Source organism: Schistocerca americana, chromosome 1 (genome assembly GCF_021461395.2).
Source record: "Schistocerca americana isolate TAMUIC-IGC-003095 chromosome 1, iqSchAmer2.1, whole genome shotgun sequence".
NCBI classification, from domain to species: Eukaryota; Metazoa; Arthropoda; class Insecta; order Orthoptera; family Acrididae; genus Schistocerca; species Schistocerca americana.
The window spans coordinates 463,959,623-463,976,834 of NC_060119.1; the positions used below are offsets into that span (position 1 = coordinate 463,959,623).

Sequence of the window (17,212 nt, forward strand, 5' to 3'; positions counted from 1 at the left end):
TTACAAACCTTGGTCATTACGTCGACCATCTACATCCACTACAGACCAAAACGCACTAGAATACCATTCGCAATTATTGTTCGCAGCACTTTTTGTACGGTGGACCACGGAACTTTCTGCTTTCGTGACACAGCTTGTGCACTGCCTAAAATTGCATAATGCGTCCAGTATTCTCATCCATGTCAACAGAAACTACTTCAATAGTTCGTGGCGCAATTTGCCTCAGCCTCTCCCGGGAGCAATTCCCAAATCGCCAGGTGATGCGAACTTCCGAATCACTTTGTTCAACACCGATGCGGAAATAGGACCTCTCCGTATTCCTGTAATGAGACGATACTCGGGGAGCGCAACAGTACTGTTGCTGTTGTTTTGATAAAACAGCCTTAAGAGTAAAGTCCTGCTCAGCTTGTTCAGGCCCATGTTAACTGTCTGCAACTGTAATGTACAATGATGCTTGTTTACAGCCGTGCGTCTCAGCACCGTTACCGGCGCCTAACACCATGTCGTAACTCTAACACTGCTAACAACGCAAATGCTGAAATGCCCGGTGTGAATATCGTTCCTATAAAACCGGGAACCCATATGGTAAATAATTCTTCGTCTGCACTGACTCAAACAGCGAAAGTTTAATTATACTGAGGTGACTAAATTCATGGAATTCCTCCTAAGAACTTGTAGGATCTCCTATTTCCCTGCGTAGTGCATAAGTTAGACGTGGAATGAACTCAACAACGTGTTGGAAGTCCAGTGCAGAAATACTGAGCCACGTTGCCTCTACAGCTATCCATAAATGTGAAAGTGTTGCCGGTGCAGGATTTTGTACACGAACTGACCTCTCGATTATGTCACATTTCGACCGATCTGGGTGGCCAAATCATTCACTCGAACGGTCCAAAAATTTTTTCAAACCAGTCGTGTATAATTGTGGCCCCGTGACATGTCGCAATGTAGCCCATAAAAATTCCATCATCGTTTGGGAACATGAAGTTCATGAATGGCTGCAAATGATCTCCAAGCAGCCGAACATTCAGTAGACCAGTCCATTCCATGTAAACACAGCCTAAACCACTATGCAGCACCAAGTTGCTTGCAAAGCGCCTTGTTGACAACTTGGCTCCACAGTCTGCACCACCCTCAATTCCTACCATCGGTTCTTATCAACTGAAATCGGGACTCATGTGACCTGGACACGGTTTTGCGGTTGTCTAGGGTCTAACTGATATGGTCATGAGCCGAGAAGAGACCCTGCAAACGATGTTTGTTAACAAAGGCACACGCGTTGGTTGTATGCTGGCGGAGTCCAATACGCCAAACTTCGCCGCACTGTCCAAACGGGCATATTGGTCGTAAGTCTCACATTAATTTCTGCAGTTTTTCAAGCAGTGTTGCTTGCCTATTAACACTGACAACTCTGCGCATACATCACTGCTTTCGGTCATTAAGTGAAGGCCGTCGGCCACTGCGTTGTAGTGCCAGACTGTGGTATCCTCTGCACAATCCTGACACTGTGGATCTCGGAATATTTAATTCCCCAGTGATTTACGAAATGGAACTTCCGATGCGTCCATCATTGTTTGCGAACATGAAGTCCATGAATGGGTGTAAATGCTCTCCAAATTGCAGAACATCCAGTGGATCCAGTTCATTTCATGTAAACGCAGCCTAAACCACTATGGAGCCCCAAATAGCTTACACAGGTAATATTTGTTACTAGTAGGTTCGAACCACACGTAAGTGTTAACGGAGATGCTTAGGGAACTCAAATGGGAATCCCTGGAGGGAAGGCGACGTTCCTTTCGAGAAGCATTATTGAGAAAATTTAGAGAACTGGCATTTCAAGCTGACTGCCTAATGATTCTACTGCCGCCAACATACATTGCGCCTAAGGACCACGAAGATAAGGTACGATAAATTAGGGCTCATACGGAGGCACACAGACAGTCGTTTCTTCCTCGCTCTATTTCCGAGTGGAACGGAAAGGGAAAAGACAAGTAGTGGCACAGGGTACCCCGTGCCACGCACTGCAAGGAGTATCTATGTAGATGTAAATGTAGTTCCAACTACCATTCTGCGTTCAAAGTCTGTTAATTTCTGTCGTGCGGCCATAGTCACATCGTCACTTTGGAAACCTTTTCACATGAATCACCTGAGTACAAATGACAGCTCCGCCAGTATAGTGCCGCTTTATATGTTGTGTATCCGATGCTACCGCCATGCGTATAGGCGCATGTCGCTGTCCCACGACTTTTCTCATTACAGCTTGTTTGCCATTTTTTACTACGACTGTAATGAAATGGAAGTGCGAAGGGCATATAGCAAAATGTAAAAATGGTACATGGACCGAGAAAGGTAATGTATGACAGAATCCAGAGAAGGCGTTTATTCACAGTGGATGTGAGATCGCAGCAGCTACTGGTGGTGGTGCCGATACGAAATCAGTTCAAAAAATTCCGAGACCGATTTTATTCCTGGTGCATAAGCAACACCGGCGCAATAACTACTCTGAGAGCTGTAAACAACAAATGCTCATTCGGCCAGTATATTGAGAGCTGACAGAGGTAAGTAGTGGACGTACGAATGTAGTGTGTCAGTGTTGTGTCACAGATCGCAATTGAGCAATATCTCTAAATAAAGTGTTCAAGACGTTGTCCAGATTATTTTAAGGAAGAGAAAAATGTGTGTAAAGTTTGTCCTGCACACATTGACTCCTAAACAAAAGCAACGGTGCGTGGACGCCTGTCACGACATGGCTGAAATGCAAAAAATATAAGCAGTTCTCTTCTGGAAAAAATATCTCGGATGACGAGAGCTAGTGTTATCAGTACAAATGTACCACAAAGTGGCAAAGTCCAGAAACTCACATGAAGGGTCAACGCTTTGTTGACAGAATCGATATTCAAGACAATATGAAGCTCGAGTTCGACAACATCCCAATGAAGGCCTTTTCAGGCATTTTTACCAAGCCAAGACGTTGTTTCAAACCCTCATCCGGCCATCCTGATTTAGATTTTTCATGATTTCCCCAAATCGCTTCGGGAAAATGCTGGGATGGTTCCTTTGGAAGGGCACGGCCTACTTCGTAACCCATCTTTCCCTAAGCCGATGGTACCGGACCCCTCCCCTCAAATTAGGCATTTTCACTTGGTTCTATGAACGTTCTCCATGTTGTACTCAAGTGGGTGAGGTGAGGTGGAGGGGTAGGGTCGGGGGAAAAGACTATGTAGAAGGTGGGAGCACAGACGAATTGCTATAAACTGCCAGATTACATGTGTCCAATTTTTATTGAGTACAGAGCTACAGCTACTAGTATGCACCTTGAACAAACTTAAAGCAAAGGCAAATGATTTACAAAAATTCCACCGCCAACTTCAATACACTTCTGACTTCTCTTGACAAGACCACGTGTAGCTCTTCCGAGGTCGTCTTTGCGTTCTTTTATGAGGTCTGCACTACTCTCAATCCGAACGATCAAATCAGATTCGCATTTCAACCATCCCCACAGGCAAAAATCCAAAGGAGTAAGATCCAGTGACCACGGTGGCCAAGAAACGCGCCCTTTGAGACCTGGTACCAAGGGAGACAGGACTGGGTTGCTATTGTGGACGGGCCATAATTAGTTTATTTTTTTCAATCAGGCACACTTCATTTGGAAACAACACCAAATAAAAGGTAACAATAAATTAATAAGTGTTCCACGGCTGAAGGCCTAATGACAACAGATTCAACTATTTCTCGGCTGAAGGGCCCAATATCGATAATTTAAAAACTGTTTCACAGCTGAAGGCCTGAATAGCAACCTTTTAAGAAACAGTTAACTTCTTCGATTTGCAATCACAGTTATTAAAATATTTTTTTAAGAACAGTCATCAAAATCTCACTGCTAGAATATAATTGACTAATCAAAACTTTAAGACGAGGAACACTCACGCTGAAGGCCTTAATGACAACAAAGTCAACTATTTATCGGCTGAAGGCACCAATAGTAATAATTTAAAAACTGTTTCACGGCTGAAGGCCTGAACAACAATCTTTAAGGAACCAGTTACTCCTTCAATTTTCAATTACAGTTATTGATACATTTTTAGTTTTGACAAAAAAAACAATCATCAAATATGACTAAACCAAGAATGAGGGAGGGGGGGGGGGGGTGCTGACGTTGCTCCAAGGATCAACCTGGGAAGTCTCTCGAAACTTCGCAAACGATGAGACAGGCAGCGAAGAGTTGCATTCACTTCACGAGGTGAAGTGAATGCAATCATTTGCCGAATGTACCTAACGTGCGATGACCAGTGCAACGATGGAATAACACACCCAAGCCGGAACCGGTGGTCAGCACTATGTCTTCAGTCTCCGGTGTTTAGAGCATCCAGAAGCGGATAGGAACCACTATTACCAGAGTAGGAAAAAAAAAGACACCACCCGGCCCACAAATCAAGGAAGCTGTCGAACTACACGCCTTAACGGACAGCAGCGGCAACGGGAGGAAAAGTACACTGCCGTAACATACACTAAGCTCCAGGGCAGGTAACAGGGGCGTTAGCGGCCACTAAGCAGTAAAAATACCACTGGTTGAACTTCATAAATAATAACATATAGAATGCAACAATTAATAACAAGAAGTGGAGGAAGGCTAATTAGGTTCGCCTTTCCCAAACGGTCCACTTGCTGCTCTTCGTCTCGGCGACACTGCGAGCCGCAACACACAAGCAAATTGCGAGATCTCACAATGGTGGAGGATTCACCACTTGAATTAAGATCCACTCAACTTAAACTTCCTGGATCCAGTTGACAACCAGGTTGTAAACTTCGCGACTACAGCCCTTCCATCGGGCAGTAGATGCGTGCCGCCAGTGGTCTCGGCGTGTTTGCGCTGCGCGGACCTGGTTGCTCGTCCGTCCCCAACCGAACTGCCGACTCACATGACACGGAAAAACCACAACGTCGCACCAAAGATAGTGTCACCGTTACTAGATATCGATAACCGCCGCTGCTGCCACTAGCGGACAGACAACGCCTGCAAACGGAGTGGCGCCAATGAACACAAGAAGAACAACCGTAGCTACACCAACTAAACGATGCCAGCCTAGCAACGGCACCAACGCGAGCCGCAGCACAGCTCGCACGTATCTACCGATCAATCACCCGGCGAATGTTAGGCTTAGATGTTGTATCACCTGAAGACTACAATGAGTATGAACCCCATGAAGCTGGATGAACATACGCATTCTTGCAGCCAAAGGAATCCATTCCAGTAATGCTCATTTCCAAGTAAGTGTAGGTAAGGGGGCGCTGTAAGACGATGCGGTAACACAACAGGCCCAGTCAACTGATTGCGTGTCAAACCACACCACACACTTTCAGAGAACCTTTCTTGAAAATGTGTCTCCACAGTGCCTTGCGGATTTTCTTCAGACCACTGATGTGAAAAACGAGTGTTATTGATGCCGTCAATGATGACTGGGTGTTGTGTGCTGTCCTTAGGTTAGTTAGGTTTAAGTAGTTCTAAGTTCTAGGGGACTGATGACCATAGATGTTAAGTCCCATAGTGCTCAGAGCCATTTGAACCATTTGATGCCTTCAAGAGTGAAAATGACTTCATCAGTGAAGAGTAAAATCGGGATTACCTGGCGATTTTTAAGTATCAATTGACAAAATTCCAATCATCTATCTCCTGCTCGAAGGTATTAAATGAGCTGTGAATGATACGGTTGCAACCAGAGCATTTGTAATGTCCGCCATACTCTTGTATGTGGAACACCGACACGTGCAGAAATTCTAAGTGTGCTTGTTGAAGGGCTACGTTCTACAGACCGAATAATGTCTTCTTCTTCATCCACAATCTGTTCATTTACACGTCCAGATGCAATATGAATGCTGGGACTGTGCCAATGTCATGCAGTATATCGAACACACGAGTAAAATCTCTTGAATCTGTTAGTCTGCGGTTAGGAAATCGTATTCCGTACTCTCAACAAGCAGCAACAGCGTTTCCATTACAAAACCCACACACAGATACCATATCAGCACACTCAGCATATGTAAATACCTGCGGCATGTTTACACGCTACGACACTGTGGACTAGGTCAACAAATCAGACTGAAAACTTCAAGTTAAAGTAAAGCACAACTTCACAGCGTCAAGATTAACAGTTAACTACTGACATTCGATAAATACGCCCGTAAAAACATATAGCAACCGTTGTGCCAACACACGAAAGGAAAAAGCATTGAATTCAGCTGTATTTTTCTACGCAATGAAAATTGGACAGATGTTATATGACATTTTTATTGCAATTCGCGTATGCTGTCACCTTCTAAAATATTTGCCATTCCTCCTGAAACACCATGTATTTTTTACTAATCCAGGCTCGAAACTTTTGGGACAGACGTGGGAAGGGGGGGGGGGGGGATACCTTCAAAAACATCACGAATACATTTGTCTTTTACTAGTGTGTAGGTAAAAGAGGGATTTTTGATATCCCTGCTATATGATACCTTTACTGCTATTCAACTTTTGGGCCTGAAATTTTGTAGCTGGACGTAATAATTGTACACACTGACTTGGAGTTTGCTAACACGTTTCCCTCAGGCCGTTTCAGAACAACTACCAGAATATTTGTACCACGCAGATAGGATTTTAATTAATTTCAGTTTCATTATAGTTTTTTCGTTTAGTTGCCCACTGCATAATTGTCTAACGTATTGAGTCTGAAAAGACAATGTAAAGTGCAGACAGTGCTGCAGTGCTGTAAGTAATTCAGCGAGTTCGGGTGGGTGTGCGAGCGCACTAGGCAGCCATCTTCCGAAAGAGCGTCGAAAGCATTTCGGTTGCAGTACGGTCAAGTGACGCTGTTTACGCCTCAGTCAAGCGAGCGGAGTACGGAGATTGGGTGTGTAGCAGAATTTTGCAAGCTCGTTAGTCATATACACTAGCCTGAATACTAAACGAGCGTCTCGTACATCAGAGAAGAGACACCCCGGGTGATGGTTGAGTGAGTGAGGCGAAAGGGCGGCCGCTCTAGCTGGACAGTTTGCGGTGTGAGAGCATCGCATCGCGGTGGCAGCACCATAAAATAGTCAACACATGCACTGCTTTTTAAATCCGGAAGAAGAGAAACTGTGAGCATCTGAAGCGTGGTGTAGCAAAGGATGCTAAGAATTAAGTGTGCAGATGTACTGTGGAAAGGAATAGATGGCAAAACACGTCTGTAGAGCCGGCTGGGGTGGCCGAGCGGTTCTAGGCGCTACAGTCTGGAACCGCGCAACCGCTACGGTCGCAGGTTCGAATCCTGGCTCGGGCATGGATGTGTGTGATGTCCTTAGGTTAGTTAGATTTAAGTAGTTCTAAGTTCTACGGGACCCCACGAGGGTTGTGCTCGCCGTGACAGTGAAAAGGGTGCACAGAAGTATGATACTGAGATTGTGGGGGCCTACAGAACATCTCCAGCGGGGCGCTTTTAGTCATAATGGGGCTCTGCCCTCTGCACATCAAAATAAGGGAACAAGCGGCTTGTTTCTGGGCAAAAAAGGGGAATTATGAGGAAATTGTAGACATGATGGGTGTGAGGGTGGAGGACAAAAGGGAAGTAAGGAAAAGAAGGGAGGAACTTTGGCAGGGGTCTTGGGAGGTAGAAGAAACTGGACGTAGATCTTTCTAGTTCATACCAGATGTGACGGAGCGTTTGGACATGAAATACTTTGAGCCAACACGAGGACTGATCCATTTTCTCACTGGCCATGGACCCTATCCGACATACTTATGTCGATTTGGGAAGAGGGCTACACCCGCGAGTGACTGTGGCGTATCAGACGGTACTCCCGAACATGTGGTTTACGAGTGCCTCCCTTCAATCATGTTGCGACTACATTTCGAGACAGACTTCCAAACCACGACACACATCAACTGGTTAGACGTGAGGACACTTTACAACTGCTAAACACAATGGCCAGCGAGGTATCACAGAAAGTTTTAACAGAGTACTTGAGGGACATGAACTAAATAACTGAGACACCCAACACCGATTGCGTGCAGAGCCCTATTCCCATACCGCCTGTGCGTGGACTGGCCGACTTTCCATCATAGTGGGAATCAGCCCGTGCAGGATTAGGGGGAGTGGGGGTCAATGCTACCGATAAGGACATGCACCGGATATGCCGTAGTATAAGTTAGTTTGCAGGACTTAGTTTAGGAAAATTATGGTAGGGAACTGCAGCGAATCAACATCGTGGGCTGCCCAGTGCCAGGGGCACGCTCTTCGGGTTTAACTCGATGAGCAAGGCTATCAGAGTAGGTTTATATCTCACTGGCACACATGTGACGCTGCAGGTGATAGGAACTAGTTATAAGAAATAGATATAAGTCCTAGGTACTAGATATTAAATGCCCATTGTATGTAATACTAACTGTAGCTCACGTGAAAACTGTAATTAGCTGCAACATAATTACCAGCTGTATAATTATTATGACCCACTAATCGATAAGGAAGTGGGTTAATATTGTATAATTATTATGGTTTGTGATAAAGTTCTAGGGGAGTGATTACCTCAGAAGTTAAGTCCCATAGTGCTCAGAGCCACGTCTGTAGAAGAGTCTCAAGAGGAAGCGGGGGCTCTTAATGTGATCTTTTGCGGTATGTGGAATAGTAAACCTGGCGCTAGAAAGAGCATTCGATGCGGAAATTGCAAATGGCACATCAGGACTTGACTAGCTAAAACATATTAGGGACGATGTTGGGTGTGATTCACTGCTTGACGAAAAAGGCTATAGAATTTCAATGTGGCTTCCTAATGTGCACACAATCAGAGAGTATGTAAATGATCGCAATTGCAATTTTCTGTGAGACGTAGGACGGCCTCCACAGTGCTTTCGTGTTGTTCGTTTTTGGTGTTGTTACCAGGTCTGGTAGCGTATGTAAGGAGCGGGAAGAACAACACATATTAAGTGATCAAAAAAGTCCAGTAAACATGGGTTCTAAAATACATACGGTGAGAGCCTCGAGCATTTCCTCATTGTCAGTACTTTGAAATAAATCTCTTCTGCTCAAGCCGGCCGAAGTGGCCGTGCGGTTAAAGGCGCTGCAGTCTGGAACCGCAAGACCGCTACGGTCGCAGGTTCGAATTCTGCCTCGGGCATGGATGTTTGTGATGTCCTTAGGTTAGTTAGGTTTAAGTAGTTCTAAGTTCTAGGGGACTAATGACCTCAGCAGTTGAGTCCCATAGTGCTCAGAGCCATTTGACCCATTTTTTTCTTCTGCTCAAGCTCTTTGATTTCCATACATCGGGTGGAGGTAATGTGGAACAAAACATGAAATCTTTCAAATGGCTCTGAGCACTATGGGACTTAACATCTGAGGTCTTCAGTCCCGTAGAATTTAGAACTACTTAAACCAAACTAACGTAAGGACATCACACACATCCATTCCCGACGCAGGATTCGAACCTGCGACCTTAGCAGTCGCGCGGTTCCGGAATGAAACGCCTAGAGCCGCTCGGCCACAAAACAAGAAATAATAGTCTAGCAAACATGTTCTCTAAAGCGCGTACATTAAGTGCTGTGGGCACTCATTCTGCAAAAGAAGTGAGTTGCATGGTAATGAAAACGAACAAATACTCCTAGATCTTAATGCATGTGTATTAGAGCCCATGTTTACTAGCCCTTTGGCTTCGAATGATCGTTCCCCTCATATTTCTGAATATTGACGTTTCCTTCTAGTACATTCTGTACACTTTCGTAGCGTGTCGCATGCCTACTAGAGAAAATAATGGCGCTCATTCTCGTGATAAAAGAAAGCCAAAGTTGAGGAAATGACGTCTGAGGACACTGAGAACGCTTTTAATATAACGAAAGAAGGTAGACATACTCTGAATCTGCGCACTGCTGATGAAATTGGTCTCGCAATAATTAGGTACTGGATTTGAAAGTGACCTGTAACAAAAGTCGAAACTGGTAATACGAATAAAACTAAAGAGTGACTCAACCTCTCTTCGTCTTCCTTCGTTACTCAAATCGAAGTGTTAATGTTCTCGTTCAATGCTCGAGTGGGGTAACTCATTTACAGTCTGTGGATATATATCTTGGTTGATATCTCTTTCAGGGGTACAAATTTATTAGAAATGTAGCGACACTGTTTCTTCCGTTGAACAAGATTTTTACTTCAAAATCACTTGGAGAAATAAGCTGCCCAAATCAGGATACACAACACAAGTTAATCATTTATTAGTTGATAACATGGTGACGCAGAATCCAGGTTGAAGTTGTGATCACGCCTTGTGCACTGCTCTGCCTGCCTTCTTGGCAGCTGTCGTGGCTTTGGCTATTGTCCTGGCTTTGGCTATTGTCCTGGCTTTAGCAGCTGTCCTGGTTTTGGCGTGAGATGCAGTCCTTGAGTTTGCAATGTGCCTCGAGTTGCCTTTGCCAACACGGGATTCTGAAAATGAGGTCAAAAACTTTAAATTTCTTTTACAATATTTATAATTTTTGGAGTGCGGTACTTAGTGGATATAAGGGTATAAACAAGCTAAATTCGTTGGCATGTCGCAACACTACAATATGTGATTGTTACTGTCTTACTGAGAAACTGCCTCCAATTATAGCCGATAATACATGTGACATGTTGTACTGACCTCATTTTAGAAGAAACAAACACAACAAGTAGTTTTTTAGAGTTCTAGTAGCACTTTTCTTATTAGGTGCAGACGCGGCATATAGCGTCTCGTTTTTGAGGCTGTAGTACTTAATGTCCCAGAAAGACCACCTTCAACTGTGTACCATTAGTAATACTTGTACCAATGTACAAAGAACTTACTCACCACAGCAATCTGTTCTGTATAGGGGAAGCCGTGCTGCCGGATATTGTGCAATGACGACATGACAAAAAATCCATAGCTCAAAAGATAATGAGAACTAACATTAATAAGCTAAACTCAAGGGAAGCGTAATTTAAGACTGAAGATGTTTTAAAATGAACATTTAAAATAATGCATGATTACAAGTTTTCGAAAGTAAACAAAAGACATTCTCGTAATGTTATTGCACTCTGCGGTTTTTATTTCTGTTCGTGATGCTTGAGATATGACTGCCGTCATGCATGTGTAAATCCATTTCTTCATAGTCATAATAATTTGGTTTACTATATTTGTAGATGTCTGCAGAATCTAATACTTCCTCATACATTCCATTACAGATTTTATTGTGATTATTCTGGTGTTGCACTTTTGGTGTTTGCGACATACACTAGAAAGTATTCTTGTGCTCTGCGGCTGTTTAGTATTCATTGCCACCTCCGTAACCGAGGTCGCTTTAGTACGGAAGCGCTAGACCTGGAGGTAGTCGGATCGAATCCCGTTACAGAGGAAAGTTTTCGAAACTGCTGTCTTTTCTGTAAGGGGACATAAGATGGCAGTATACACTTAGGTATAACCAGAAATACTTCAGTGTCTCTAGCTTGACATCTTACTAATAAAGCAAGATCTCAGCGTTTTATTCAGAGTTTGAGAAGCACAAATTCCAGATAGACTATCATTTCAGTTGGCACTGTTCCGCAGCGTGGACGATTTCATTTGCATTTGTGTAGACAGAAGTTGTTGAGTGTTGCACTAAGTATGAGTAAACGTGATCTGCACCGAGGTCGTATGTGGAGTCTGAGAATAAGCAGTATACGAAAGGTATCACGAATGTTCTGTGCAAAGCAGTTGTAATGCGGTATTACAATCCCGTAAAATGTCTATATTTTGATCGCCGTGGTTGCTTCGACCACTCATACACCAAAAGTGTTACAATCTGCTGGCTGTCAGTTGCGTGTTCACCATATAGTGTTTGTTGGTGAAGTCCCATCACTATACGCTAGATGGCACCATGTAGAGCCGATTTTCTTGCGCAATAGTTGGCGAACCTATTGGGACTTACAACTGCATAGGAAAAAAGGTGTTAAAATCTGGCTGTGCAGAATACACCGATATCATTTAACTGCAAAGCTATCGGAGTTTTTATCTATATCATGTATGTTACTGGATTAATTCTAGAAGTAGACTACGGATTTGCTTTTTGTTCAGTTCTATATATCTGCCAGCATATTACGACTTCTCTGGTCATGCGCATTATTTCTACGTAAATACAATTTGTTAAACAGTATTGCCGCCAATGACAGTATGGGACTAAGGAATACGAACATTAACCATCAGTATTCAGATGAAGGCTGATCTGCAACTGTTAATGTGCCCACAAGTAAGAAAAATACATGTCAGTCATATATTGCTCAAATTACAATTTATTGTGGTTCAGGGTGTGATACAGATGCAGCAAGTAATGTCAAATATATTCAGAAACAAGCAATGATGTTTGTTTTGCCACAAGTGTCAGATAATGACTCGATAAATGAAGAACAGGTAAACTTAACTCTAATTGCAACGAATGTTTTGAAATAAGGATTTACGTTTAAGAGGGATGAAAGCGAAGGAATTACACTCAACTAAAATTAAAGCTATGAATGTGATACTCCAACCCAATACCTATCGTTATATTTATAATTTTGAAAATGGAGCATACTGTTTGATTTATATACCATACTAGGTTTGTTCTTATTTAAGGCGTAATAAAACACTTAAAAAACTTAAGATCAATGTTTTTATTTGTGGATGGTCAAAGTTTCATTGTGTTTTTGAAGTGAGAACCAACAGTGGAATGGTAGTGACATTAGAGAAAGTAGAGAAAAGTCAGTGTATCCCCAGATCCATGCTAACTTTGACCACTCTAGTTTTTACTATTACTTCTTCTGCACTTTAGAAAATATTGTATTAATCGGCATGTAATCCTTTCATACAAGAGCCCCTATGTTCAGTAACATAAGTATCACAGAAGTTAAAAACAGTCATGATAATGGCATTTGAATCTGCAAATTGGACAAAGTATACAGGTTTATGGTACTCATATATTTGAACCAACACGCACGTTACAAGCAAGAATGACGGAAATAAATTGCGGACTCCTTAGCGGAACGATTCCCGAATTTTTCTTTAGTGATTTAGAGTTAGCAGAGAAAACATAGCAGAGCTCCGGTGTTCCTACTTATGGGTCTTTCGAGTCTTGACTGGTGCCTCTCGTTCTCGGTTCATCGGATGAAATCATGAGATACAGTTGATGTTGATCCGTCCGCCGGCTTGAACTATTTAACTTGGCATCCCATTCATTGCCATTCAATAATACCAGGGTAAGTTTCGGCATTTCTCACTGTCGCTTCATTCAGATATTCATCCACGACAGAAGAAACCAGCATCACTATGAACAAGCATTCTACACAATCATTCCCGTAACTTGCATACACATATAACAAATTTTCCACCGGTGTAAGCAAATCAATGCCAGATCCCCTCCGCTAACCACCACAGGAAAGGAAGATGTCAGAATTTGTCAGAATGGGCAGTAAAAATTCAGCCATTGGTGTACGCGCCTTCTTGCCCTTCGTCCGCTTTCTCTGCCAGCACTATCCAACATACAGCTGTAACTGAGTCGACGTACCTTGTTCGGTGGTAGAGGCCTCCGCCTCGGCTTCGGTCTCGGTTGTCGACTGTTCTGTAGAATTGCTGCCCTCGCTGCTCGTTTCGACGACTGGCCCGATTCCAGTAGGCAGCTCGCCTCCAAAGTCACCATCGTCGGGAATACCTATCACTTGAGCACCATCGTCACCACCCACTGGCCCAAAAGAGAATTCGGGAATACCTATCTCCTGAGCAGCAGCGTAAGGTGCATGTAGCACGAGCAAGCACGCGCCAAACAGAACCATTACCAATTTGCTGCTCATTGCTGTCACGGCCCAGTCTCTGTATACGTATATTGTGAAGACAACTATGAAAGGCGACGAGTTACACACTATCTTATATAGTAAGTAAAGTTTCCTAATCAGTGATGTCCCACTAAGCTGAAGGTGACACTAATTAGCAGTACACACGTTGAGGAAAGCAAAAATCGGAGTAAATGCGATTGTCGTTTATCTGCTGCTATTACAGTCGAGGCTAGCGACTCAGCCTTCTTGTTAATAGTGGTAACACAACTTATTCGAAAGAACGAGTTAATTACGAATTACGAAAATTTCCACTGTTCTGTACAAGATTTGCGCAAAACTCCGCTGTTACAAACCGTGTTGAGCAGTTCAAAACGATCTGAAACAGGACGCACAACAAAATGAGGTAAAGAGTACAAAATACTATGATCTTACATTTTGGTGCAAGTAAGATAAAGAGTTTCTTCGTTAATGCACCAATCTCAGTAAGTTGTTTAAATTCATGTTCATTTTCCACCAAGCTATGTATATTAGCCAAAACTTGCCTCCATTTTTTATTTTTTAACAACGTCGATTTCGATTATTTTATTTGCTGACATGCACGACTACAATGTTTCTATGGTGTGCTTTTTTAAAGACTATTTGCGGAACAAGTGATTGTTGATGTAGGTTTGTTATGCCTATGACCACATTTAAATCAATTAAAATCGAAATTGCCCAATCGCGGTAAATAATCATAAACATACAAAGCCCCGCCAGGAAGTGATAGTATTCGAAAACCGTACATCTACATCTACATCTACATGGATAATCTGTAAATCAAATTTAAGTGCCTGGCAGATTGTTCATCGAACCACCTTCACAACAATTCTCTATTATTCCGATCTTGTACAGCTTGTGGAAAAAACGAACACCTATACCTTTCCGCGCTCTGATTTCCCTTGTTTTATTATGATGATCGTTTCTCCCTATGTAGGAAAGTGCCAACAAAATATTTTCGCATTCGGAGGAGGAAATTGATGGTTGGAATTTCGGGAGAAGGGTCCGCCGCAATGAAAACCGCCTTTGTTTTAATGATGTATCCGATATCATAATACAAAACGTGATGCCCTTCTTAGAACTCTAGCGACGTACTCCGTCAACCCTGTCTGGTTAGGATCCCACACCGCACAGTAGTGTTGTAAAAGAGGACCGACAAGCGTATTGTAGGCAGTCACCTTTAGTAGATTCTTTACATTTTCTAAGTGTCTTGCTAATAGAACGCGGATTCAGTCTTTCTTCACAATGTTTTGTATGTGTTCCTACCAATTTAAGTTGCTTGTAATTGTAATTCCTATGTCTATAGGTGAATTTCATATTTTAGGTTTGACTGAATTATCGTGTAATCGAAGTATAACTGATTCCTTTTAGTACTCATGCGGAGACCTCACACTTTTCATTATTTAGGGTCAATTGCCAATTTTTGCACCATACAGATATCTTTTCTAGATCGTTTTGAAATTTGTTTTGATTTTCTGATGACTTTACAGGTCGGTAAACGACAGCATCACCTAAATATAAACAACGTAAGACGGCTGCTCAGTCTGTCACCTAAATCGTTTACATAGATTAAGAACAGCAAAGAGCTGTAAGAGTGTTGCAGCTCCAATATGACACTAATCTTACAAGAAATGTAACGAGAAATTCTATTTCTCTCTCTCTCTCTCTATCTTTCTCTGTGCTGGTACTGCCTCTCTCTCTCTCACTCTCGTATCAGTCGTCAGTCTTCTGACTGGTTTAATGCGGCGCCCCGCGAATTCGTCTCCTAAGCCGACCCTACGTCCCCTCAATTATTTGCTTGATATATTCCAGTCTCAGTCTTTTTCTAAAATTTTTACTATCTAGAGATCACTCTAGTACCATGAAACAGTCTCATAACTTTCTTCCTCAAATTAAGACTTATGTTTTATGAATGAGATTTTCACTCTGGAGCGGAGTGTGCGCTGATATGAAACTTCCTGGCAGATTAAAACTGTGAGCCGGAAGTTTCTGTGAAGTTTGGAAGGTAGGAGACGAGGTACTGGCTGAAGTGAAGCTGTGAGGACTGGTCGTGAGTCGTGCTTGGGTAGCTCAGTTGGTAGAGCACTTGCCTGCGAAAGGCAGAGGTCTCGAGTTCGAGTCTCGGTCCGGCACACACTTTAAATCTGCCAGGAAGTCTCTTATGCTTCATATTAGAATGCGCTTTCCGCAAGTGTTGGTCTGCATTTTGTATCCTCCTTGCTACCCCCGGCATGACTTATTTTGCTGCCTAGGTAGCAGAATTCCTTTATTTCGTCTACTTCGTGATCCCCACTTCTGATGTTACGTTTCTCACTGTAATCATTTCTGCTGCTTCTCATTACTCTCGTATGTCTTCGATTTACTCTCAGTCCACGTTCTGTACTCATGAGATTGCTCATTCCATTCTGTAGCTCATATAATTCTCCTTCACTTTCACTGAGGGTAGCAATGTTGTCAGCGAACCGCATCATTCGTATACTTTCACCCCGTAATTTAGTCCCGCTCTTGAACCTTCGATTGTTTTCGTCATTATTTCTTCGATGTACGGACTGAACAGTAGGGACGAAAGACTGCACCCCTTCTCTACATCCTTTTTACCCGAGCCCTTCGATCTTTCCCTTCTATTCTTATTATTCTCTCTTGGTTGTTGTACATATTGTACATTACCTCTCTTTCGCTACAGTTTACCAATATTATCCTCAGAATTGTGAACAACATGCACCATTTTACGTTTACGAACGGTTTTCCCGGGTCGACAAATCCAGTGAATGTTATCTGATTTTTGTTTAGTCTTGCTTTCATTATCAGCCGCATGTCACAACTGCCTCTCTGGTGCCTTTAACTTTCCTAAAGCCAAATTGGTGGCCATCTAATAGATCATCAGTTTTCTTTTCCATTCTTCTGTGTAATATCTTTGGCTTGGATGCATGAGCTGTTATGTTGATTGTGAGATAATTCTCGCACCTGTTGCCTCTTGCACCCTTCGGTATAGTGTGTCTGACGTTTTTTAGCAATTCTGATGGTATGTCACCAGTCTCACACACCAGTGTCAATAGTAGTTTTCTTGCCATATCCCCCAATGATTTCATAAATCCCTTCTGTCCTGTTTGATCTTAAATCGTCCCAATTTCTTTTAAATTCTGATTCTAATACTGGATTCCCTATCTTTTTCCCGTCGAGCAATTCTTCTTCTGTCATGTTATCAGATAGGTTTTCTTCCTCGTAGAAGTCTTCATTGTACTCTGTCCACCTATCCTCTCTCTCTTCTGCGTTTAACAGCGGAATTTGCATTGAGCTCCTAATGTTACCGACTTTGCTTTTGATTTCACAGAAAGTTGTCTTGACTTCTTTATTCAGTGAGTCTGTTCTTTCGATAATCATTTGTTTTTCGATTCCTT

General features: G+C 42.8%; 1 protein-coding gene across 1 annotated transcript; it reads right to left on the reverse strand.

Annotated features, from left to right (window-relative positions):
• Positions 1-10,127: 10,127 nt before the first annotated feature.
• On the reverse strand, positions 10,128-13,846 carry LOC124603368. Its single transcript, XM_047136390.1, has 2 exons — positions 13,514-13,846; positions 10,128-10,427 (listed from the first exon to the last, which is right to left on the reverse strand). The coding sequence occupies exons 1-2, from the start codon at positions 13,794-13,796 to the stop codon at positions 10,261-10,263; spliced, it is 450 nt and encodes a 149-aa protein (XP_046992346.1). The 5' UTR covers positions 13,797-13,846; the 3' UTR covers positions 10,128-10,260.
• Between the last annotated feature and the right edge of the window lie 3,366 nt (positions 13,847-17,212).

Bases quoted from the DNA above. Each gene is read 5' to 3' on its own strand.
- LOC124603368 (XM_047136390.1), bottom strand. From the start codon at position 13,796: ATGAGCAGCAAATTGGTAATGGTTCTGTTTGGCGCGTGCTTGCTCGTG. The intron at 10,428-13,513 runs GTACGTCGACTC...CCTCATTTTCAG, and splicing joins GGCCTCTACCACCGAACAAG to AATCCCGTGTTGGCAAAGGC.